This window comes from Phymastichus coffea, unplaced genomic scaffold, assembly GCF_024137745.1.
Source record: "Phymastichus coffea isolate CEN01 unplaced genomic scaffold, Cenicafe_Pcof_1.1 PCOF00076, whole genome shotgun sequence".
In the NCBI taxonomy this organism is placed as follows: domain Eukaryota; kingdom Metazoa; phylum Arthropoda; class Insecta; order Hymenoptera; family Eulophidae; genus Phymastichus; species Phymastichus coffea.
In genome coordinates, this window is record NW_026706887.1 from 181,951 (window position 1) to 207,613 (window position 25,663).

The 25,663-nt window shown below is 34.7% G+C and overlaps 5 protein-coding genes across 5 annotated transcripts; 2 read left to right on the top strand and 3 right to left on the bottom strand.

Annotated features, from left to right (window-relative positions):
* The first annotated feature begins 848 nt into the window (after positions 1-848).
* On the top strand, positions 849-6,564 carry LOC131668337 (piwi-like protein Siwi). Its single transcript, XM_058942419.1, has 9 exons — positions 849-1,104; positions 1,928-2,028; positions 2,114-2,322; positions 2,768-2,956; positions 3,187-3,357; positions 3,473-3,752; positions 3,828-4,180; positions 4,303-4,714; positions 5,111-6,564. Exons 2-9 carry the CDS (start codon positions 1,938-1,940, stop codon positions 5,755-5,757), a joined length of 2,352 nt encoding a protein of 783 aa, XP_058798402.1. The 5' UTR covers positions 849-1,104; positions 1,928-1,937; the 3' UTR covers positions 5,758-6,564.
* A 135-nt stretch (positions 6,565-6,699) lies between these two features.
* Positions 6,700-13,135, bottom strand: LOC131668338 (probable peroxisomal acyl-coenzyme A oxidase 1). The gene is made up of 10 exons (XM_058942420.1): positions 12,658-13,135; positions 10,619-10,778; positions 10,345-10,513; positions 10,113-10,236; positions 9,913-10,032; positions 9,724-9,839; positions 9,493-9,662; positions 8,922-9,428; positions 8,590-8,848; positions 6,700-8,510 (listed from the first exon to the last, which is right to left on the bottom strand). The coding sequence occupies exons 1-10, from the start codon at positions 12,836-12,838 to the stop codon at positions 8,250-8,252; spliced, it is 2,067 nt and encodes a 688-aa protein (XP_058798403.1). The 5' UTR covers positions 12,839-13,135; the 3' UTR covers positions 6,700-8,249.
* Positions 13,136-13,570: 435 nt separating this feature from the next.
* LOC131668339 (WD repeat-containing protein WRAP73-like) lies at positions 13,571-19,791 on the top strand. Its single transcript, XM_058942422.1, has 7 exons — positions 13,571-14,007; positions 14,140-14,322; positions 14,403-14,582; positions 18,156-18,431; positions 18,510-18,681; positions 18,770-18,994; positions 19,084-19,791. Exons 1-7 carry the CDS (start codon positions 13,783-13,785, stop codon positions 19,287-19,289), a joined length of 1,467 nt encoding a protein of 488 aa, XP_058798405.1. The 5' UTR covers positions 13,571-13,782; the 3' UTR covers positions 19,290-19,791.
* Positions 14,601-17,382, bottom strand: LOC131668336 (elongator complex protein 2). The gene is made up of 4 exons (XM_058942418.1): positions 17,368-17,382; positions 16,662-17,274; positions 15,945-16,562; positions 14,601-15,863 (listed from the first exon to the last, which is right to left on the bottom strand). Exons 2-4 carry the CDS (start codon positions 17,267-17,269, stop codon positions 14,690-14,692), a joined length of 2,400 nt encoding a protein of 799 aa, XP_058798401.1. The 5' UTR covers positions 17,270-17,274; positions 17,368-17,382; the 3' UTR covers positions 14,601-14,689.
* A 193-nt stretch (positions 19,792-19,984) lies between the features above and the next one.
* LOC131668334 (uncharacterized) lies at positions 19,985-24,915 on the bottom strand. Its single transcript, XM_058942417.1, has 3 exons — positions 21,235-24,915; positions 20,958-21,160; positions 19,985-20,886 (listed from the first exon to the last, which is right to left on the bottom strand). The coding sequence occupies exons 1-3, from the start codon at positions 24,336-24,338 to the stop codon at positions 20,513-20,515; spliced, it is 3,681 nt and encodes a 1,226-aa protein (XP_058798400.1). The 5' UTR covers positions 24,339-24,915; the 3' UTR covers positions 19,985-20,512.
* Positions 24,916-25,663: the final 748 nt, after the last annotated feature.

A 25,663-nucleotide genomic window follows, 5' to 3' on the forward strand; every position in this document is an offset into this window, starting at 1 on the left:
TATGAAAATTAAAAAGACACAAAAAGTGAGTATTTAATATATTTAATAGGACGGCCGAAGAACGAGTCCAAGAAACTCTTTCCATAAAATAAATGGAGGATTGAAGCGAAGATACAAAATGTTTTATAGGAGCACTTTTGTATGATTGTCAGATGATCGACGTATTTATAGTGTACATCTTGTATTGATAACATTAATATTATTTTAGAATCGTCGATAATTTTAGAATTCGGCATCGTTAGACATTTAAACGGCATTAGAAAATTTCCACTTTTCAAGGCCATAAAGATTTCAGAAAGTTTTAAGACCGTTAAAAATAGCTCAGTCCAAGTCCGAAGACCCTTCAAAAAGAAACTATTCGAGCCATAAAATCCTCTACAAATTTACAGATTTCCAAGATTTTACTGCCTATGTCAGTATATAATTCGACACTGTGTAACCATATCCTATACAACCGCCGTCTACTCCACTAAGCATTTTTGTTTGTCTTTTTTCTCTGTTTTCAAATGTTGAAATTTTTGTTGAAAATTTTAACAGTTCAACTTATTAGATCTTTTAAAAAACATTTTTTCTTGTAATCTATTTGCACTCACGGTCATTTGCAACACCTTATCGGATATCCTTTCTTTTGTCTTTCACAGCGAATTGCGGTTTCTGTCCTCTATAAAACTTTTTATCATTATACTTTTCCAGAAATTGGCTTGTTTATAGTTGACTTTATCGCGTCGAAATACGAGGAATAAACCTGCATTTACAAGCGACGCACGTGTTTGTACCAGTAGAATTGAGTGGGGACGGTGAATTTGAAGAGCAGCAAAAACACCGTGCACTCTTCCTCTGCTCTTTCTCGTCAGCCAGCGCAGTGTCGTGGTCGTGTTAGTCACGTCGTCAAACGTCTATTGCTTACAACAGTACAGTCGGAGCGCTTGGAGGAAGAGGTTGTCGAGCATATATTGACGATCAAAAAGTCAAAAACGCCCTTAATATATTGTTATATTTTTTGTGTAGACGTCTCTAGTTAGTATTTCACCAACAATTGGTACCGTATCCTTTGTGATCCAACATTTTTTATAAACGCAGCATTTGATACTCTTAGGGAAGCAAGTGAGCCAATTACGTTTTATTTTACTTCGTATATATTTTTCTTTTTTCCCTTCAACAATTTTACTGTATTTGATACTTTATTTATAGTACTTTTCAAGACATGAATTGATATCCTTAAAAACATCTATACCGAGCTCGCGGTTTGATCGTTAACAATTTATCCGATTTCTCGGGAGTATTAATTGATACCGTATGCATCTCTTTATTTGATATAGTACATTACGATACAAGTGCGGGAAAGTAGATTCTAGTCTCGTGTACCGTTTACGCCCGAGCGAAGCGAGAGTGGAATGGTACACGAGACGAGAAACTCTCCCGAACATGTGCCGTACCGTATTTTTTGATACGACGTGAGGAAATTGCGATTTTCAACGCACGTTTTTTGCCGAGCGTGCGGGAGTGTCGAAAGTTTTTTTTTTACAAATGTTGGCCTTCAATGTGCTCTATCCAAGTTTGAATCAATATTTACATATTTGATAGTTCGTAAATATAATTTTGTTTTATGTCGAGTTGAACGTCATCTTTATTGTTCATATTGAAGTTTACATTGTTGAGTTCGGCTGTTTACCGGTTTTCATTTTGTAAGTTTTTTGTCAACCATTACTCAAATATTTTGAAAATATAAAGCAATACCTACAGTGAATGAAATTATTTTAGACAACCTTTAGCTTATGATAGTATATTCTTTATCGTATTAGAATTATCTCAAAAGATTTTTTCAAAAATATTAATTTTTTTAAGTTTTTAAGGTGGTTTATTCATTATCCATTGCCATTTATAATCATTTTAGTACTTGTTTTTTATGAGTTTTGTTTCCTTCTAGCAAAGGGATCATGGCTTCAGCTGAACCTCCAATCAAGGATCGTAGACCAGCACCTGTTAATGAGGTGAATACACGTCCACAAACTTTGCAAACAAAGAAAGGTAAAATATTTATGATAAATATTTCTGCATTGTGACAACTATTACTTGAAAGTAATAGTACTTAATTTGTACTAAAATATTTCAGGCACTACTGGCAGTAGACTGCGACTTCAGGCTAATTATTTCAGGGTCAATAGTCAACCTGATTGGTGTCTCTATCAATACAGGGTAGACATTGCACCTGAAGAAACAAGAACTATTTATCGCAAAGCTTTGTTGAGAACACATAAAGCTGCTATAGGTGGATATATTTTCGATGGAACTGTTTTATATACTAGCAATCCACTTCCACAGGTATTTGATTATATCTATATAATTCATTTATTATATAAATTTATCATATTTGATTCAATCTCAAATTTATGTTAAGTTTACAGTTTGTTTCCAAAATACAATTTTGTTTTATTATCTTTTTTATCCATCATAAATGTCATGAATTCCTAAAACTGTTCATTATTGTTTTATATATAAATTATTTTATTATGTAAATTATTTTAACAAGAGGCATGTAAGTCAATGGTATCTTCCTATTTATATTCCATGGAAACTATATATATATATATATATATATGTGTGAATGTGCATTGCTAATTTTTACTTAATATTTGCTGTTATGTCTGTAATAAAAAATATTATACACATATTTTTAGCAGCAGATTAAATGTACATTTAAAAGCTGCATTATCATATAGGATATCATCATTTAGATTGTTAAATCACGTCTGTTTTCTCACTCCAGCCAATGGAACTGAATTCAATCAGACAAAATGATAAAGAGCCTATGAATATTACAATTCGCTTGGTTGGTGATGTGGTCAAAGGTGACTACCATTACTCCCAGATTTATAGTCTACTAATTAGAAAAACTTTGGAAGAGCACTTAAAATTACAATTGGTTGGTAGAAACTATTTTGATGCTACCTGCAAAGTAAGTAAGCTTAGATTTTTCTTTTGTTTAAATAATATATTAGGAATAGATAAAGACATTTATAAATGATTGTGCTCTGGAAAATACAAGTTATCTATTATTCTTTTGCATATCTATTTTTTATACCATTAATTAAACTAATTGGATGATATTAAATACATTAAGTCGTGTAATATTTTGATTACTAATTTATACTTAAAATAAAGATATAATTAATACGTGTTCAACAGATAAAAGTTCCAGAATTTAAATTTGAACTTTGGCCTGGATATATAACATCTATAAGACAACATGAACAAAGTATCTTGATGTGTGCTGAAATATCTCACAAAGTAATGCGGGATGAGACACTGTTGGAAGTCTTGGTAGAATGTTTGGATAAAAATAGAAGTAACTATCAAGTGAGTACTGTTCTGATAATAACCATAAGGATAAAACAGAAGATTATAAATAATTTTAACATAATTATGAAATACTTATATTTCAATCATTATAGATGAATACATATTTTTGCAGAGACTGTATCAAAATAGAGTACTTGGATGTGTTGTACTTACGGCTTATAATAACCGTACTTACAGAGTGGATGATGTCGATTTTAGTGTAAATCCATTAAGTACTTTCAAACAGAAAGATCGTAGTGAGATTACATATGCTGCTTATTATAAACAGAAGTATCAAATTCAGATTAGGGATATGAGGCAACCTCTTTTGGTGTCAAAGTCTAAAATGCGTGAAAGAAGGGCTGGTCAAGATGAATTAATATATTTAATACCTGAACTGTGTCGAAGTACTGGTAAGTTTACAGTAACTTATGTAATTGGATAAAAAAAATTGTCACAAGTAAATATAATAAAATTACAATTTTCAGGTATATCGGATAATATGATCTGTGAATTTAAGACGATGGCAGCACTGGCAAGGTACACTAGAGTTGCACCCTCTGAGAGAATAAATAAATTAATGGAATTCAACCATCGTCTAAAAACTCAACCTGAAGTTATTAAAGACTTTAAAGAATGGAATTTGAATATAGACAACAAGCTTGTAGAGTTAGAAGGACGTGTTTTGCCAGAAGAGGAAATTATTTTTGGTGATAATAAAAGCCTGGCAGTGAAAGATGCAGATTGGACTCAACCACTTCTAACTACAGTGCATTTAAAGGTGGGAGTGTTGAATGATTGGGTGGCGATTGTTCCAAAGCGCTTGATATCAGCATTTTGCGTACGTAATTATATTCTGATAATAACTAACAATCCATAACAATTCATTTAATGTTGAGAATTAATCAAATTCCAAACAATTATTCAGAAAATAATTAATAATGATTCTTATCGTTTAATTAGAGTTTCATGACTAATACAATACATGCTGCAGCTAAATGTGGTTTTAAAATGACTAAGCCAAGAATAAAAGAAATTCCAGAAGACAACATTGATATATACTCTACTGCACTAGCACAAGTCACAAATGGATCAATGCCTCAACTTATTTTTTGTGTAGTTACCAGCAACCTAGCTATGAGATATGCACTGATTAAAAAGAAATTATGCATTGACAGACCAATACCAAGTCAAGTAATTCTTGCCAGAACTATAACTGCAAAGAATGTGATTACAGTTACAAGTAAAGTAGCTACACAATTGAATTGTAAAATCGGTGGAATACCTTGGACGATTAAGCTTAGTGCATTTTTACCAGGATTGATGATTGTTGGATACGACGTTTGTCATGATAAAAGGGCGAACGCATCTTACGGTAAGATAATTTAAATAATATATTTTTCGATACTCCGTGCGCATAGTGCATATTTTCCGCACGCTCGACAGAAAACATGCGTTGAAAATCGCACTTTACACACGTGGTATCAAAAAATATGGTACGGCACATATTGAGACAGAATTTCTCGTTTCGTGTACCTTTCCACCCACGCTTCGCTCGGACGTAAACGCCACACGAGACAAGAATCTACTTTCCCGCATTTGTATCGTAATGTACTATTACATACTAGTCCAGTTTCATCATAAAGATGAAATTTTTTCGTATAGCTTAAACTTTTAATGATTAATTCATTAATCAATCGTAATTAATTATAGATATGTTGTAGTATAAAACATTAGCACAATTGTGTCGAATAAAGATTTTTATTTGCAGGCGCTATGGTTGCTTCTCTGGATCAAAATTTTGGCCGTTATTTCTCTACAGTCAGTCAACATAGTTCGGGCGAAGAGCTTTCGAATGACTTATCTATACAACTTATGCGAGCACTTGAAGAATTTGCCAAAGAAAATCGTAATAGATTACCCTCTTGTATACTAATCTACCGTGATGGTGTTGGAGAAGGTCAGATACCATTTGTCTATAACCATGAAGTGCAAGAGATCAGAAAGAAGCTTGCTGCAATTTATGAAGGGCGTGGACGATTTAAGCTTGGTGTTATTATTGTTACTAAGCGCATTAATACTAGAATCTTTTTAAACAAACAAAATCCGCCACCTGGTACCGTAGTAGATGACGTGATTACAGATCCGTTAAAATATGATTTTTTCATTGTATCACAAAATGTCAAACAAGGAACTGTTGCTCCAACAGCTTATAATGTAATTGAAGATTGTACCGGGATCCCACCGGATAAGCTACAGATGGTAACTTTCAAATTATGCCATCTGTACTTTAACTTAGCTTCTACTATAAGAGTACCAGCACCTTGTCAATATGCACATAAATTAGCATTTTTCGCCTCTCAAACTTTGCAGCAATCCCCACACAAAAGTCTACAAAAAACTTTATACTTTTTGTAAAAAAGTTGTTTACATTCAATTTTATTTTTTATTTCAAATTCATGATATTTTTCCAATAAGATTTTGAATGTAAGTTATCTTTAAATATAAATAATTGAGCTTATAATTTGATTATTATTAACATGACTATTATCAAAACAATATTAAATATTGATTTTATCAGTATCAGGTTTTGTGCAAAACACTTTCACTTGATGTCTTCATTGTAATGCACATATTCAACGAAATGTGATGTTTTTTTATTTTGATATTTTTTGCTTGTAAACATAACTTTTTTTATTTGAAAAGAAAAAATATTCAGCACTTGAAAATTTTAATATGTGGTAGCTTTAAAATATCTTTTTTAAACGATAAAATCAAGAAAATGTTATTGTTGTACATGTCATCATTTTTGCTCAGTTTGAAGTTACGTTTAACATCAAATACCTTCATATATAACGTTCATATATGTATACAGTTAACAAACTGAGCAAATCCTGCATATAAAACTTGATTGTGTTTATTGTTTTTGGAAAATTTGTTTTTTTTTTCGTTCAAATGCTATTTTTAAGCATATATTCATTATCTTATTTTGAAGAAGATCTTGTATTCAGTTTTGTGATTTCAACATATAAAAAATGTAAACCTCTTAAGTAACATTAATTATTTACTACAATTTGTTCCATTACTTATCAAGATATCTTAGCGTTTAATTATAACATTTTACATTTATGTCTTGTAATAAACAATCCATTGAATAACTTTGTTTTTATGTTTACATCCTATCATTAAGCCAATTTTTAATTAACATTGCAAGTGATCAAATTTCAAGATCTAAAAATATATTCAAGTTTTTATCAACATTTACAATCGTTTTGTACTGTTATAAAACATTCAAGCAAAAAGTCTTCAAATGTAGATATTTTTTTGATCAAAAAGGGATTCTCGGATAAAATACTCAAGTTGAAGTGTATGTATTTATTTTTCTTTATTTTTTAACAGTATTGATAAAAAAATAAATGTGAAAATTTATAATCTCATTGATATCTCCCGTATACCTTCCTATAAATAACTAACTAAATTTATATTTAAAAAATTGACAAACTTAACATTTGATGAACTTCATGTACAAAGAAACACTCACGTAAAGTGTTGCGATGTCCTTTGACATGGATAAGTAAGCAAAGAAATTTATTCCACTCAATATCGATACAACTAAAAAAATGTACTTACATAAACTTTCAATTCATTGTACTACATACCAAGTTCTCTTATAAGAACCTAGAAGGGTTTGACAATAATAAGTTGACGAACAACGATGAATCCATTTAAACTTGCTGTTTTCTACTCTTGTTATATTATAAATAGTCCTGCTTTGTTTACGAACCTTTCATTGTAGCACTTAAGCCATAATTTTTTTTTTAATTTTCGAGACTTATAAAAAATGATTGGCTTATTTTTATGATGAATCACGATTTATTTCATTTTAATAAAAGGCACAACTGGCTAACAATCTCAAATCACATCCGAATTAGAATTAGAAATATTACCTTTTGTACATCAAAAGTGGAGACCATTCTTAGATTTTTGGCTCTAGAAGCTCAAATCTTCAAAATACTACTTTTTAGTTTTAAAGTTCTTCATAAATCAGTTTTTTCGGAAAAAAATAAAATATTGTCCAAATAGATTGATTCTATTTGATTTCTCTTTAAAAAGTATATAAGAAAATCGCTTAAGGTTTTTAATTTAAGTGGTACAACCTATCTCAAAATTGCTCCGAAACACAAGAAACATTTCTATGAAGACATTCGAAAATACAATTCTAGATCAATAAGTCAATACTTTCGACCGAGCTGATGCTCAATTCAGTCGACTTGATAATTAAATATTTAGTAACAACATTAGCAATCAAGCAATTGTTAAAACTCTAATACTATCATTCTTACATTAGATTGGAAATATTACCTTTGTAAATATATAATAATTCATGCAAATACGATCCACGATCTTATAGGTTTGATCATGGTATGACCTAAATTTGAAACCTTCAAGTATTTTAGCTGATTTGAAAAAGGAGTTTTAGGAAAGTTGGTGTACGATCTGAATTTTTGACGTATCTTCTCGCATATCTTTCTAACGAATCAATCGATTTACATGCATGTGCCAAATGTAACTTTGAGTTTCGAATACGTAAAAAAATCTTGGAATGATCTCAATTTGTGGTGCACCACAGATAATATAATTCCCGATTCGAAAGATCTCTGAATCTGATTTGACATTGTGTAGCCGTTATACCATTTGCGTATCATGTAATATTATAGGTTTGATAAATTGGTTTAAATTAAATGACTGCGTGATAAAGAGTGATTCTGTAAAAGGTAGCAAGGGATGTTGAAACGATGAATGTTGATAAAAACCTGGTTTGATGGCGTGGTGCATTGACTTACACGGATTGTGCCCGGGGCGAGAATAAATTGGGTACGAAGGTTGGCTGAAAAATATCAGTCGGAACACTATAAATGACTCTTCATGAAAGGCTTAAGGTACTTGTGATAAGATTGGTTGACTTTCTCTTGGTTGAGGGGACTCTTCATGGCCTCGTCGTAGAGTCGCTGATAAACGTTGCCGTCGTAAACTCCGAGGGCCGAGCCGAGAATCTCATCGCGAATGTCGAAACCATCGACGATGCCGACGGCGTTGACTCGCACGAGCGCCAGCAGCTCCTCGAGCCTCCTCTGCAGGCCGGGCACGTCTTGGTTTTGGAGGCAGGAAAACTGCAGGGCAGCGGCGAGGCTCGGTCAGTCGGGGCAAAGAGCGAGTGCCGGCAGAAGGCAAGCAGCGGAGAAGACTCACGCGCAAGAAGTCGCCGAGGCGCAGCAGAACGGAGTTGGCGAGGTAGAGTTCGCAGAGGTCGAGCAGCGCCTGGTGCAGGGGCCTGGACAGGCTGGCAGCGAGGGCCCTGACGGCCTCGACGAAACGCAGCACGATGAAGGCCCGGCAGTGCGCCTCGGCCGCCTGGGCCAGCTCGATACTGGTCTCGTTCCAGGCGTCCTCGGGGGCCAGGCCGCAGCGCAACCGCCGGTCCAGGTTGTCCGCGGCCTGCTTGATTTTCCTGCGGGCGCGCGAGCACAGCGGGGCGTTAGGCGGCGCTCGAGTCCGGGCGAGGGGGGAGGGCTACCACCTACCCGGCGGCGACGGCCTGATGGGCCCTGACGACGCAGTCGGAGCTGTTCCTCCAGGGGCGCTGCTTGGACCTGCGCGAGAGCAGCTGCAGGTAGTCGACCGTGGGCGGCAGCGCGTCGCCGCTCACGGCCTGGCGCCGGGCCTTGACGAGGTAGCGCGCGGTCTGCAGCAGCAGCACCGTGTTCTCGCCCTCGTAGGTGCAGGCCGCGGTGACGAGGCCGTAGGTGGCCGGCAGGTTGCTCGCGTCCATGTAACCGTGGCCGCCGCAGGCCAGCCGCAGCTGCTCCACGCCGCCGGCCGCGTCGGCCGTGGCCACGGCCTTCAGGCAGCAGGCCAGCGCGTGCAGCTCCGGCAGCCGCTCCAGCTCGCCCTGGTCCAGCTCGGCGGTCACGTTATTGTACATCTCCCAGATCCAGTCGGCCGCCCAGACGAGCGCGAAGCACGCGGCCAAGTTGGGGAACAGTTTGTGCTGCTGCGTCACGTAGTCTATGATCTGCGTCTCCGGGCCGCTGGACAGTTCACGATGCGCGGTCACTCGGTGCGCTGCGGCCCGGCCGTCGCGGCGATACTCACTCGGGCTTCGCCTGGCCCTGCCTGCGCACCACGCTGTACCTGATGGCGATCGTGGCCGCCTTCGCCAGATACCTCGCCACGTCCCTCACTATGACCACCCTCACGAACATCATCGTGCCGTAGGTCAGCTTGTCCGAAGGGGCCTTCACGTAGGTGCCGTCCTCCAGCACCTGCAACAGCCGCGTGACAGGGCGTCATTCCGGGCGGTCAGGCTCGATCGACGCCGCGCACCTTCGAGTTTTTCATGAGCATCTGCTCTCTGGGGATCCTAACGTTGTCGAAGCCGAGGAAGCCGTTGTTCACCGCGTTCATTCCCAGCTTCGTGCCGATTTCGCCGATCTTGATGCCTGCCGAGGCGAACCGGTCGATCGTCAAAGTTTCTAGTTAAACGGTGAATTTAGCAAGTTTGGCGACGATTACCGGGCATCGGCTCGTGCGTCTCCTCGTCCCTGATCTGCACGATGAACGGATGGATGCCCTTGCACTCGCCCTTGGTGTACAGTTGCGCCACGACTACGGCGTAATTTGCCGTCTGTCCCACTGTCGAGCAGAAGCCGCTGTACGTGGCGGGTCTTGCGACGCGACCGGGCGAGAACGACTAGTGGATAGTAGGAACTTACGTCCTCCTGGCCACCACTTGTACGAAGTTAACGTTGGGCTATTGAGCACGAACTGTTGGCTGGACGGCTCGTAAGTCGCGGTCGTTTCCAAGCCCCTGATGAACGTTCCGTGGCCGAGTTCCGTCTGTGGCAATCGGCCGGGATGATTTCTTTGCATTTCTTTGCATTTCTTTGCATTTCTTTGCATTTCTTTGCGTATACGGGACACCCGAACGATCGTGACTCAACGTACTTGCGCGTAAGTGCCGATGATCTCGGACGACCAGGCTCGCGCTATCCAGTAGCCCTGCTGCTCGACGCTACCTTGGCCCATGATGGCTGGGATGAACATCACCCAGTGCAACGACAAGGGGTTCCCGTCTTTGAGTATCGCCGAGCCGAGAGTGCCGCCCAGCACCTGCCTGTATCCGTCGACACTTGCTTGTTCATTGCTCGCGGGACGCATTGACGCTTCCGACAAGCCCACCGACAAGATACATCAAATTCAATTGCGAACGGACACTTACGTGAACACATCCATGTCTCCCTTTCCCATATTTTGAAGTTCCCGCACCTTTTTCAAAATTAGGCATCCCTTGCGAACGGCGTCTTCGTAGACTTCCTTGTGACTTTTGTACTTTGCAGGAACTTTATCCGACAACTCCGGATCGCTCAAGAAGTATTCCTCTGTTGACAAATATCATAGCAATACTTATAGTAAATAATGCAGCTTTTCCAACACATCTTTGACAAACGTTGTGTCGTCTTAATTATACTTATTTTTATTGATACCATTTTCGAAGGAATGGATAAAGCCAGCGAGTCATTCGTCATTGTGAAACAAGCAATTTCTAGGCTATGAAAGAAAATTTCGCAAAACAATGTTCGGTTTTCGGTGAAGGCTTACGATTGCCAGTGAATCGACAAACAAGCTGTTATGCTGGAATACTCGAGGCGTTCGGTTCCATCAAACTGGTTTTTCGTCTCCACTCGTTTTTTTAGCTCGTATCGAGTACCGCCGGCCTCAATTCCCGCCCGAAGTAGCATGACATTTCTCAGACTTAGCAGTGGTTTTCGCGAGAATAAAATCTTGTCGTCGTAAATATTCATGCAATTGCAAGCAGACAACAGCGAGACTATCAAAGTTTCATAGGTTCACTTCGTTTACCCCTCATCGATGAATAGGTAAACAAAAAGGAAAAACAATAAACTTATCGCAACCAACTTGTACTTTAAGCGAACAGTAAACTACCATATATAGAAATCGTACTAAGCAGTCGGTTGAGAGTTATAATTGATGCTGTGAAAAAGAGCTAAAGCGAAATGTCGTTTGACTTTACAGATGTAACATGATGAACAAGTAATAGTTGTGGTCGCAAATAATTTATGGACAAATAAATGAAAAAAGATTTGTCATTGCCACGGCAGACATAACATGCATATTTATTAGGCTATGAAATTAAAATGATATGCTTGCCGGGTGCCAAGGTCGTTCGATACGGAAAGTCTACTGAAGTCGGCCGGCGACCTACTCGATTACCATGTCTCGTACTTATTACATTGCCTTTTTCTCACAGTAATTTATATTTCATTATAAGAAACATCGTCTGAACCTTTAAAATACTATCATCTGACATTTTTCTGTATGACAATCAATGTTTTCAATGTAGTTTAGTGAAATGTGCTACGTTATATCGATTCGCGATCAAACTAGGCGTTTTCGTAATAAAATTAGCAGAACCGGTTGCTCACAGACCTATCCTGGCTCTTCCACCTTGGTATTTTTTATAAAAATGTCAGACGTGACCTTCATCGGTCGGATGTCAAATAATAGAAGAGAAGTGTAATGAGCACTATTGCAAATGTATTTTTTAATGGGAAACAAATGAAGCATTGTGATCGATGAAAAAATGGGTAAGGAAAAGGCCATCTTGGCAAAGCAAAATGAGCGATAAGTAGATTATAATTATAGCGCGTTAAGAATGACATCCAAGCCAGTTCATTGCGGCAACAAACTCGATACAAATTTAACGCTGATAAAGCTGAATGGCTTACACATTTATTCATCGTTTGTGATAGCAGTGTGGTAGATATTTAGAAAATTACTGCATATCATCAAAACACATTTGTCTCTTTCTATCATATAGCATGCGAGAAATGCTTCTTGAAGAATTTCGATACGACGAAAACAAATATTATCGAGTTATCAAACAACTTGAAAGATAAATGCATTCGATGATGGAACTGTTGCTGTGGACTTTCAGTGACTTTGTAAAGATGTGATAAGCTGAGTTTTCCAAGCAAGTCGTCGATTAAAGGTGGTAGAAACGATCAAAAGTCGTGAGTCACGCCGAGATAAATAATGACGAATGGACTGCCAGCTGCCAAGTCATCGGGTGCAGAAGAAACGAGAGTGAGAGCTCTGGGACGTCGGAAAGCGAAAGCAGAGAGAAGAGCGCGCGCGCGAGAGAGAGACGGATAGATGGTCTAGCAAGTTTTAGAAAAGAAAGCGAAAGCGTGATCGCGCACGGGGCGGGCGATTCGAAAGACCAGCGAGAGCGAGTACCTCGTTCCCGGCGCAGCGTCGTTTTCTCGGGGCTGCCATCTAGCAGATGCGTCAGCTCCTGCGGCTCGAAGCTGCAGCGCTGACGCTCCTGACGTAGCTCCTCGTTCATCGTCTCTTCCGACAACCTCCAAGCCGTGGCCGTGGCCGTCGGCTCGTCCGTCGCGTGTAGCGCGTTCTTCATTGCAGAAGTCTTATGTTGCTCGCGCGCAGCCACGCTCCGACGCAAACTACCGTTTCACAACCGCAACGGCAGAGAGAGAGAGAGAGAGAGAGAGAGAGAGAGAGAGAGAGAGAGAGAGAGAGAGAGAGAGAGAGAGAGAGAGAGAGAGAGAGATAGAGATAGATAGAGAAAGAGACAGAGAAAGAGAGAGAGACAGAGAGAGATAGAGAGACAGAGAGAAAGAGACAGTCAGACAGACAGAGGACAAGCTCAAAAGATAATTACTGACTACCGTCTGCGATCAGCCGCTTACGACGACTGCGCACTCACTGACCGCGCGGCTCACTCGACTTTTACCGCCGCTCTCTCGATCTCAGTCTGCCTCACTCACACCCGTCGCTGTGGTCGCGGCTGCTCATGCATAGCTGCATGCTTCTTACAAATTGTACCTATATATATGTACACACACACGTATATATAACGCACGATTCGCCTTGCAATCGTCCTTTCCCTTTTATATAATAGCTCTTACCCGGACCAACATTCGCGCACGCACTCTCACTGCGCTGCAATCTACATAATACTTGTTCTTTGCATTTATCCTTTCAGACCCACAGTTTCTTCCGTTAAGCAACAATTCACGCATCCACTATTTCTCTTAACGCCTCTTCTATTCTTTTTATTCCTTTTTATCGAATCGTTTTTTATACAATTTTAGCTGAAAATGCTTTTACAATTTGCACGAAAAATCATTTCAGATGAGCTTTCGTATCAAGTGAAAGTTTTATGTTGAACTTATTACGATTAATGCAGTGGCTGTCTCATTCATTTTTATTTTAATGAACACGGCAATTGTATGCTCAACTGCAAACTGAAACTACTATGTTGATTGTTGAGAGTGCTGAGTACTATCAGTGCAAGCGGACCATTTCGTAAGCGATGCGCATGCGCGTCTTGCACTGTTTATGTTTATGTCGGGAAATTTAGTTTTTGGCGGAAACTGTATTTCATGCTGCAAACCCATGTTCAATTACGATAAATCTTATCAACTTTTGCGGATCAACAAACAATTATGCAGTTTTTCCGCAGACAGCCGATTTTTGGCCTTAGCCAATCAATCGAATTTGATAATCAAAAATACTGGAACATTTGATGACTATCTAACATTTGTTTTCGACGATATCATCGAGGTTAGTCTAATTTTATAATAAATTTTTATTTATTATTAATTAAATACAGATGATCAACAATTTGACCAACAATAGAATTTTTAACCATTTTTACACATATGAATATAATAGGCTGCATTATTTTGTTTTTAGGGAATGGAGTGGTCTCCAGATAGTGAATATATAGTTTGTTATAGTTTCAAGAAAGCAGTCGTTCAAATATTTTCTATAAGCTATCCTGACTGGAAATTTAAATTGACCGAAGGAAGCAGTGGACTTGAAAATGTCATGTGGACTCCAGATAGCAGACACATTATCACATTGGCAGACTTAAATGTATTATTATTTTACAATTTTATATTTATATCAAATCGTTTTGTTTAATATTCCTATTAATATCAAATCTATTATTTTAGGTACAATTGTCCATATGGTCTTTAATTGATCACAGTGTAATGTATATTCAGTGTTTGAAATCTAGTGCTACAAAAGGTATTGAATTTAGCCCGAATGGAAAGTATTTGGCTCTCATAGTTACTGAAACAGGACAAGACAATGTTGATATTTATAAAACAAGAGATTGGAAGTTGAGTAGGGTAAGCAACTTCTAATAATTATTTAATAGTTGATGTTTTGCTAAATAGTATAAAATGTTTATTTAATATTGTTTATAAAATATTAGCAAGATTGTTATAGTGTATTATTAGTTCAACAGTAAATCGTGTACTTTTATTATATTATCAGCTCCACAACTTGCAAATTGTAATTTATTCTTTTGTTGGTTTTTGTGCATTGGGCGGAAAGTAATTCTTTTCACAGTCATATGATGAGCTTCAGACTGATTTAAGTGCACTATTTGTAACCAACTGTAAGATTCATTTGTTTTTTTAATTTTTCTAATATCTATACATCCATTTTCAAAGCCCATTGCTATAACATACATTAATTCATCATCTTGATTGTCTAGTGGTGCAAAAGCAACAGCTGTGATAGAAGTATGAGTCAAAGTTAAACTGGTTATTGCAGTTGGTTGTTGACTATCAAGTTTGTCCACACTCCAGATTCCAATTTTTCCATCTCTAGAACCTGTTGCAAAATACTTTGAGTCACTTGTCCATGCACAACACCAAATAATACGAGCATGAAGACTATCCTTCTTAGGACTCATTACTAAAAGTTCATATTTTTCATCTTGCAATGCGAAAAGGGCCCATCTTCGATCTCTTGATACAGAAAGAAGGTATTGTCCATCAGGTGAAAATGCCAGCTGTGTAACAGTTAAATGATGAGCGAATAATTTTTGTGGTTGATGCCAAGCTGTTGTATCCCACAAGATTATTACAGCATGCTCCGGACAGGAAGATTTAGAAGAGGTTGCAAGAACTTTTCCATCATAACGTGCTGCAATTGAAAAAATTTCATAACCATGTCCATAAAGTTTCTGGAGCTCTGGCCAAAGAGTGTATCTGACTATATCTTCTTCAACAGGAGGTTCGTTATAATTCAGCTTTCCTAAGGAGTTTTCTGTTTTATTTTGGTCAACTTGATCATTACTTAATTCATCTGTGACTGCCTTATTTGTTAAACCTAAAGCAGGCACAGATGCTCCTTCAACCTTTACGTTAATGTCAAAATCAGCAATATCATTGCATAATTTTTCCAAATAATTTTTAAAACTTAATGGAGCAGTGAAAATTCTCACAACTTTTTCTTCAGCTCCAGAAGCAAAAATGTTAGGTTTGAGAATAGCTATACATGACATATCATAACCATGAATTTGTGGCCTTCCAATTTCATGCCAAGATTCTTCACCATCATCTAACAACCAGGGTGCATGAACTCTTGTCGTTTGATCAGTGCTAACTGATATAAAAAATCTACAAAAAAACATAATTTATTTAGATTTTTCTTAAAAATTATTTCAACATTCTTTTACATAAAAACATATATTTTTTAACCTTCCTTTAGAATCCCAGCAAAGATCTACTACACTATTAAAGTGACCACTCGGTGCAGGTTTTGGCTTCCAATTTTGAGAATTTTCATCGAATTTCCACATGTGGAAAGACCCATGGTAACCATATGTTAAAATACTATTTCCTTGAGGACCAAATTTACATCCATAAAATCCTAATGAATTACCACCCACCTCTCCAACCCTGACAGTTTCAGACCAAATACCAGCATTTTTGCTAGGTTCCCAGATGATTGCTGTTTTATCTAAAGAACATGATAACAATTTCAGTGGTTGACAATTTTTATTATCTTTCTTTAATAAAGGATGCCAATGCACTTCATAAATCCAAGAATCATGAGCACATAAAATACTTTCTAAAACTATTTCATATTCATGATCATGAAGAAAAAAATTTTGTTTTTTTAGTTTCAATTCATCATTTGTTGTAATTTCACTGCTAGCAATGCTTTTGCGAGAAATTTTGTACAATCTTATAGTACTATCTTGTGAACCAGTAGCTATTAATAACTCTTGTGAATCAGTTAAAATGTAATCTATACATGTGACCCAATCTTCATGACCAACTAATGTCTGTACTTTAACAAAATCTCCAATTTTTCTGAAAAGCAAAAAAATGAAATAAACAGAAATGAAAATCTAAAATTGATAAAATAATTAGCTTCATAAAACAATTTTACTTTTTATTATAACAACTTACTTTTGATCTAGATCATCACTGTGAAAAATAGTAGAATACAGAAGAATACTTGAGTCTTCCATTGCTATAAATAATAGCGGATTTAAGGAACCATCTGGTTCATTTGGCATAAGAGCTAAGCGTGCTCCAATAGGAAGTTTTTTAGAAAAACTTAATATCTGTGTAGGTTCTATTTCTTGATCACCTACTCTTATCCATAGTCTAAAGTCTCCATCAGTAGAACCAGTACAAATGAGCAAGTCAAGTGAATTTTCAGTCAAATATATTGCATCACAAATATTTGTAGGTTCATTAATTCGTAAGATATCGCTTGCTTTGAAAGAACCTGTTGCTTCATCATTCAGTTGCCAAATAATTGCTGTGCCATCGGATGATGCTGATATAAATTCTGTTTCTGGATTTGGAAAGCAAGGTTTAATCCAACGAACAGTATTTACTCTGTCTGTATGAACATGTAACGTTGACAAAACTTTTCCAAACTTATTAGCTGTTGGGTTGTATATCGCTATCGAATTATTTGCTCCATAGCACACAAGATTGTTTCGTCCCCAATCTACTACGTGAGGTAATCGATTGCACGCACAGCTAATGTAACTTGTTTTTATCATATTTACTAATTACAAATTACCAATTAAACTAAGAAGCTTAACCTGCAAATGGAATGACTGAAAGAAAAACAACTGTTCCGTAATGATTTATTTCATACCAATGAGTGTTTTCCATTCGCTATTTGTATAAAACATTTCTCACGATGTAATGAGATAACTCATCAGAATCTGACCTGACTAAATTTAATTCAAAAATCAAGATTAAGCCGATCATGGGTTGGACAACAGCTTTGAACTATATAGTATATATGCATGTGTTATATCCCCTAGTGGCCTTAGCCGAAATATGGCGCGTGACTAGAGCTGATTTAAATTTTAGGTAGTGTAAAATGATTAACAGAAATAAAATTTTGAACGAGAAAACTCCAATAATTTCAGCTCAAAGAAGACCGTTAGCAAGTTAAATTTACTTATTGCCTGTCGAGTTTGTAGCTGTTTCAAGTGACCTATTTTTACTCTTTTCAAGGATCTACGTCGTGAGAAAAATACTTATATGCTCGTGGGAACTAAGAAGCTACGTAGTTAATATAATACATAAGTATTATTTTTAATAGATTAAAATGTTTGCGGTTTTGCTACTTTTGCGAAAGATAAGTACGCGACGTTTTGTTTACTATGGCTAAATTGGTTTGAAAATAGAAAATAACAAAGTATTAGGTACTAAAATTATATTTATTTTCAGGAAAATAAATATGAATGTTGCAAAATTAACATAAATGCAAAATCAAAGCAATAAATTAAAAAATACTTTATTATTTTTAATTAATGCAGATATTTCATATGTTCATATTACTAAAATAAATATTTAAGTTTGGGAAAAAAGAGACTTTTTATACATTTAGTTAAATAAAGTATGTAAAAATTGAAAAGAAAACTGTATTTTCAGAAATTAATTTGCGAAGGACTGAGTTCAATTGATGGATTGTGTTGGTCGCCAAACAACGAAGCTATGGGCATATGGTGCTCTATTGATGGTCAAGCGAAATTGATTGTTTACTCAACTTTAACTGAAAGTTACGAAGGAGTTTTTTGTTCAGAAGATAATAAGCTCACTGATCAAATTGCATTGGGCAATCAATTTGAAGAAAAACTGAGAGGATTAGAAATAGTCAAGTGGATGCCTAGTGGACAGTTGTTGGCAGTGTCAGGCCATAACGAGGTGGTGAGTGATATTGAAATATGCAATTGACAATGTAGATACATCGTTCATTAGAAATTAATATATTGTTTGCATGATTAGGTAGTTTTATTAAATAGCTTAACGTGGAAACCGATTTTACAATTACGACTGGAACCAACAATTAAAGAAAATAATTATTTAATGCGTGTTTTTAAAGAGTGCATAATCAAAGACGTAAAAGATATAAATAGACCCCCTGACAAAACTTCTGCATCAAATGAAAAACATATTCGTAAGTAATTATCTAAAAATTATTCACTGTAGTGTATTTCAAATATTGCAGAAAAGTTATTAATATATGGACATTGCTTGTTTTAAAGTGGAAGAAGTTGGTAATCGTCCTGTAAATATTCCAATTGTCAAAACTGACATTTTGATTGGCGCTGATCTTTCAGCAATCACAGTAAATATAATAGATACCATGGAATTCAGCAGTTGTGGGCAATATTTAGCCTTAAGACATCGAGTTTATCCTAGCACGTTATGGGTATGGGATATTCAAACTAATGGCATTGATATTTTCATACTCCAAAATACAATTTCTAGTAAATACATTATATATTGATCTAATCGAGCTATTCGTTCAATTATCAAATTTCAAATTTCTTCTAAACAATTATTTTTTTGATTGTAGCCGTCAAATGGAACCCTATTCATCCACAGCTATTAATTTTCACAGAAAGTTTTTTTATATTTGAATGGAACCCTCGCGGAGTATTGTGCTATAGAACACCACGAGGAATGACAACACTCGATGCTCGATGGCACCCTTCTGGAGATGTCGTCGTTCTTTGCGGTTACAATCGTGCTGTTATTTATCCAATTCATAACGACAGATAATTTGGTAATAGACATTACATCTATAGTTATTTGTTGCTTTAATATGTTAATAAATGATTTAACGCACTGAGGTCGGTGCTATTTTTTTATCTTGCAAAATATCGTAATTTTTTCAATCGTAATTAATAAATACTTGATTCACAAAATAAAATTACTATAAAGTAATATTTTGAAAAGATTCGTCTTTGAAATTATATAGAAATAAAGTTAATATCTCGTTTGGGCCTCCCCGCTCTCAACACGTTCATTTGTATACGTTATAAGAGAAATTAATTTATAAGCAATAGTTCATTCGAAAGTCATAAAATAAAAAAAGAAATTTTTTATTATAAGTTATCGACAAAAGAAATGTAACGTGTATTAGAAAAACTATTTACAGAAATTAATTGTAATAGCAAACGTTACTTGACCTATATACAAAAATTAAAACTAACTAAGCGATATTGTAGTAACGTTTGTTATAATTTTCTTGAGTAAAAAATATTTTTGTAGACAGATTCTTATTTTGTTGACTTTTATTTCTCAGAAATCAATGTTAATATTTTAAAAACCACAATTACAGGTTGTTAATGTCTTATGTGTATACATCAATATCATAAGCGCATATGAAATTTTAACAATACAAAATTTTGAAACAATAACAATACTTGTAATTCAAAATAAAATAAGTCAATGTACACCTTATAAAAACTTAAATATTCATCAACGCATTGATAGGAACTTGTTTCGTTTTTTAATATTCAAAGTGCATTGTTACCTTTAAATATTTTTAGCTTGATTGCATAATCGAAACCCTTTAGTGGATTTCATAGTCAGAAATATATTTTAAATCAAATGAACAAAAAATAAGAAAATTCTATATACATATTGGAATTAGAAAAAATATTTTTTTGTTGCCGTCACCCGTAATTTAATAGTTGCTTCAGAAAATAAATTTTCGTTTTATATAAAAATACTAAAATTGTCTATTTTTAATTGACATGATATGTAGTATACATGAAGTAAATTAGAGTAAAACTTGGCACATAAAAATACAATTTCCATCTTAGTGGGCTAGTGGGTACACAATTCATGAAAGAAATAAGAGGCAACTGCAAATTATATGATTGCAGCAGTCGACTAATTTTCAAATATCCATTGCTATTTTAAAATCGACTTTTTCTTTTTTCGCATACCTATTATATTGTTTTCTCATTTCAAAACTTTTTAATATTAATAGCACGTCAGTCGGAAGTGTTACTTTGCAAAATAGCAGCACTTTCAGAACAATACTGTTTGAACATTCTTAAATGCAATTTGGTAACTGCTTTTGTTAAGTTTTGAGATAAATCTATTGGTTCTTGAATGCACATTGGTGAATCTAAACGGAAAAAATCCACTTCTTCTTTAATTTTTAGTTTGTAAAGATCCATCTCATCAGGTAAATTATCTATGTGTGAAAATTGACTTTTCTTCATTACTTGACCAAGGTATGGACAAGCCACACTAGATATGTAATCGAAGTTAGCATAATATGAAAAAAATCCTTTGAGAAGGTCTTTTGTTGTTAAATCAATTTCCTTGACTGGAATTATTTTTGATATCCCAGTTTCCCAGCCTTTAAAAAATGATATAATATAGTTATTTTAATCAAGCATCTTAAAAAAATTTTATTTTATTGAATCTTACCTGCTATAATGTTTGACTGATTTTCTAATTTGATCAGATTCCAAACACTTGGCAGAAATCCCTGAAGTTGTAAGTAAAATATAACTAGCCAAGAAATAGCAAAAGTTGTTATGCCTTTTTTTCCTGACAGTCCACATAAGTTATTCCATATTTTTAAATACAGTATCATTTTTCGACAAGGTAGACAAGCTTTAGTAAAATAGCTAAAAATGTAATAGTTGTATTACTATAACGAAAAGATTTATTTTTATTATGACTTGAACAAAAAAAATTGTACCTTAGAATCTTAGATTTCTCCACGCTCAGGCCATTTATAAATGATATATCACAATTAAGATTTGTAGGTCTATGACGGATTTTGATAATTGGCACTCTAGTGCGTAAAACTATTTCTTCAATTATCCATATATCTTGATATTTATGAAAACATTCCTGTACTACCAATAATTGTTCTTGACATTCATTTATTGAACTAAGTTTTTCGTATTGATTTTTACAATCTAGGTAAATGTCCAAATCACTATCTTTGATACCCAAATGTGATATTCTTGAACCAAACAAATAAGCTTTAGCTTTTGGATACTTGAATTTCACAACTTCTTCTACGGATTCTAGTAATTGTTTTTCCACATCGCCGTCAGTCGCAGATATCTCGTTTGATTCCAAAATTAAGTCATTAACAGTTTTTTCAACTGAAGTCAATATGGTTTTTGCTGAGTCAGGCATATTAGGCACAGTAAAATCACGGGATTTGAGAATATATTTATGAGAATCTTTGTTACAATGAATTTTATATTGATCAGATCTTGCATACCAAAAATATGAGCATATTATGCAATAATCAAATTGTAGGTTTTGCTTTTTAAGAATTCTACTTTCTACTTCTTTCAAATGCTGAGGGCTTTCCAAATGTCTAGCATAATCTACTTCAAAAATAAAATGATTGCAGCAAATATTACAGAAAAATTTTTCAATGTAATACCAAAGATTTTTGAACATATTGTTAAAAATTTGAAATATATCGTTTGCTGAATTTATCCAAGGCTGACAATTATTTGTATGAAATTCAGAATTTATATGGTTGTAAAGGTTTCTATCACAATTTTCAACATTAATGTCACAAGCAAAACATTTAACCCATTCATCTGAATCTTCATACATATATTGTTTTGCAAGTTTTAAATCACTGAACTGATCATCATAATTCTCAAAAAACTCATTGTTTTCTTCCATCTCTAATAAATTTTGTTCATGTTTTTCTGTACGTAAATGTTCATAAAGAAGCTGAGGATCATTGGAAACTTCACATCCACAAGGAATACAACCTCTACCTGATTTGTATGGAAATGTTAGATATATACCTAACTCTAGCAGTTCAAGTCTTTCTGGACTAATTCTAAAAATATTTTCTTTGCCAGATTCGACACACAATTTTACATATCTCTGACTAAAGTTGATAAGATTCTTTGTATGAATTGCTGCAGATGACTTGTCATTCTTATTCTCTTCATGGTTACCATTATTTTTATTTAGATTGAACTTGAGACTTTGTATATTACTGTCTTTATTCAAATTCAAATTTACAAAGTTATTAAGAGTGTGATCAACATTATGCAAGAGCATTGGATTATCACTCTGACAAGTTTCTGTTACAGCTACAAGTTTATTATTAGATTGGTAAGACTTATTCATTAAAGTATTAGCAGTAATATTAAAGTGTTTTTCATGAACAACATATAAATGTTCAAGAAATGTATTGTCATTAAAAAAATTCATGTTGCACCGAGGACAAGAAAATATAATCTTTTTAAATGTTGTACTGTTGATGTTGATGTAATATTCTTGAATATTTCTCTTGTGACACTCTGATTCGATGTGTTGAATCATCAGGCAATCATCAGTTAGATTTACCTTACATATTGGACATACATATACATTAGAGTTTTCCAGAATAGCTCTATCATTAATTATAGTTTTCTTATGCTCAATTGGGTTTTGCATTGCATGTTGCAATTCAAAAATATGAGTGATTGCCTCATTTGCATTTGTCATCTGAATTTGGCATTTTGTACATACTATAAATTCATCGTTTGAAAATGTAGCAAATTGGATATTCTTATCTTTTAGCAAAATATTTACGACTTCCATTCTGTACTTATGACAATAATCATAAGTATAATGATAGTATAATAAATTTTCATCAACAAATTCAACAACACAAACAAAACAGAAAAATAAAGGAAAAGCTGAGTAATTTAGAGGAACCTGCATATTTTGATTATGGGTAATAGGAAAATTTGAATTCATGATTGACTGTTGATTAAATTTATAGTTCATTGGACTACTTTGTACTACTGCTGAAGATGCAGTTTGATATAAATGATAATTCATATACTGTAGATACTTATTGTATTCTAATATGTTATAAATATTATTCATATTTTGAGGAACTGCAGCATTTAAACAATTTCTGTACATTATATTTGCAAGGGTATTATCTGTAATGTAATAGAACAATATTGAACGTTTCAGATGTCTATTTTCTATTAAATGATTCTCCAAATCATTTTCAGCTTTCATCACACAGTCACATATTAAGCAATATATACTTTTATTATTCTTTCTTATAGAAAAACTTATAATATCATAAGCATTGCAATTTTTCTGGCTCAAATGAAACATTCTATGATAACGTATTGCTGAATTTGGTTCCAAATAATTGTGACAACTACTGCAATAAATTAAGTCACTATTTATCACAGGAACTTGATTATGAAATGAGTTTTCTTGAAATGGAACTTCTTTTCTTGAGGAACTTGCTGAACTAGAGTCTTTTTTTTTCTCTCCTACTCCAATATAAGAATAATTTTGAAAATTTATCTTTTCTGAATAATTCTTGTCAACTTGATTAGAATAGATTGATATTCCAATTTGACCATTATTAGGACATGATTCTGATTTATCCATCTGTTCACCATTAGGTAAGACTGATTTGATTGTATTTTCTTGATCATTAAATTCATTTAAATTGACATTGTTAATGGTACAATCAAGTAATTTTCTATGTTTGGTGGTGTGTTTTTTCCCATTAATATGTTCGGATACATGATCAATATTTGGAATGGAACATGAACAAATTGTACATTTATATTCTTTATTGTAGATAATAACAATTCCATTTTCGACAAGTTTAATGCACAGCTCTTCATCAATTTTGATATTTCTAAAGGGTGCAGCATTTTTCATCTGTTGCAGATGATTTACTTCATCAGATGTATGTGCAACTGCATTTTGCTCATTCATCAGCTTCATATTGCAAATAAAGCAATAATATTCTGTGCCATTCATATAAATACGATTTTTGAAAAGTGTAATATACATTGTGTTGGCTTTGTTTGCTATATGTATGAACTAGTAATTAAATTTGTTAGTATGAACTAGTAATCAATTTTGTTTTCTTTATTTACCATATTCGTTGATAAAAATATCACAGGAACACTACATGTCATTTAGGTTATTAGTAATGCAATGCAGGTGTCACGCTGCTTAGTTACAAAAAATACAGAAATAGAAGTTAAAATAATAAAATAATAATTTGCATACGTCAGGTTAAGTAACTTCGGTGATTGGTTATATCACTTTTACGAACGTTTGAGTCTTTGACGTTGTTAATTTGCATTAGTTAACTACATTTTTATAGTTGAATCAATCACTATTACTATCCGTAGTCATAAATTGAATGTAACTGCATAGTTTTTGATATGCATACCGGTAATAACATAACATCAACTATAAATTCCACTACTTTGATGCGCTGGGGTGGAATGTGGATATTCTGAAATTACATGTTTGTTGGTTTCTAAAAGCAGCGCTACATAAGCGCATACTGTTGTGTTCGACTCGAACCCCGGTCTGCCTAAGATAAAGAACTCAACGGGAAATTGAAGAAAATCATTAGAGAAAAATTACAGAAAAACTGCGTGTCGTTAGAAAAGATAGCAAAAATTATTAATAAATCCACGCAATTTTGTTTTCATCAATAAAAAAATGTTCAAAGTTGATACCTTCTAATTCGTTGGTAATTGTATCTGTGTGGCGTGGTAACGTGGTTTCTGTACAAAAAATGTATTTAATTGTTAGCAAAAAGCAAACGCAATTTTTCTACATAATTTTTTGGCAATTAGTGATGTCATTCATTCGGAAATAATAAATTATTATTCAACAACTCTCTCATAGCGAATAAACATGTTAGGGTGCATATGTATGAAGGTCTTAAAAGTTAACACCCAACAATTGAAATATTAAATAAATCTATAAACTAATTGCACCATTCAATTGGGCGGCTTTTAATTAATCACATGTCGTTTGTGCGTCGATTATGCTCATTTTCTTTATGTGAAAAACAGATAAAATTAATTATGGGTGCTGGTGCTAGCACCCAAATTTGATTCTCCAAATATAGTGGTTTATATCGTGAAAACAATTTTTTTCAATATACCAATCGTTAGTGCGTCTCACGCATTATTGGCATCCAACATAAAATTATTAAAAAGTTTATCATTTAATTAATTAAAATAAAATAATACTCTTGCGTATTTAAAAAGGTTATTATGACATTGTTTCACGCATTCGCCTCGAATGGAACATTGTTATTCAGTCGGAGACTCAATGCCATCTAGTAAACCGAAGTAAACTAAATTCAACTG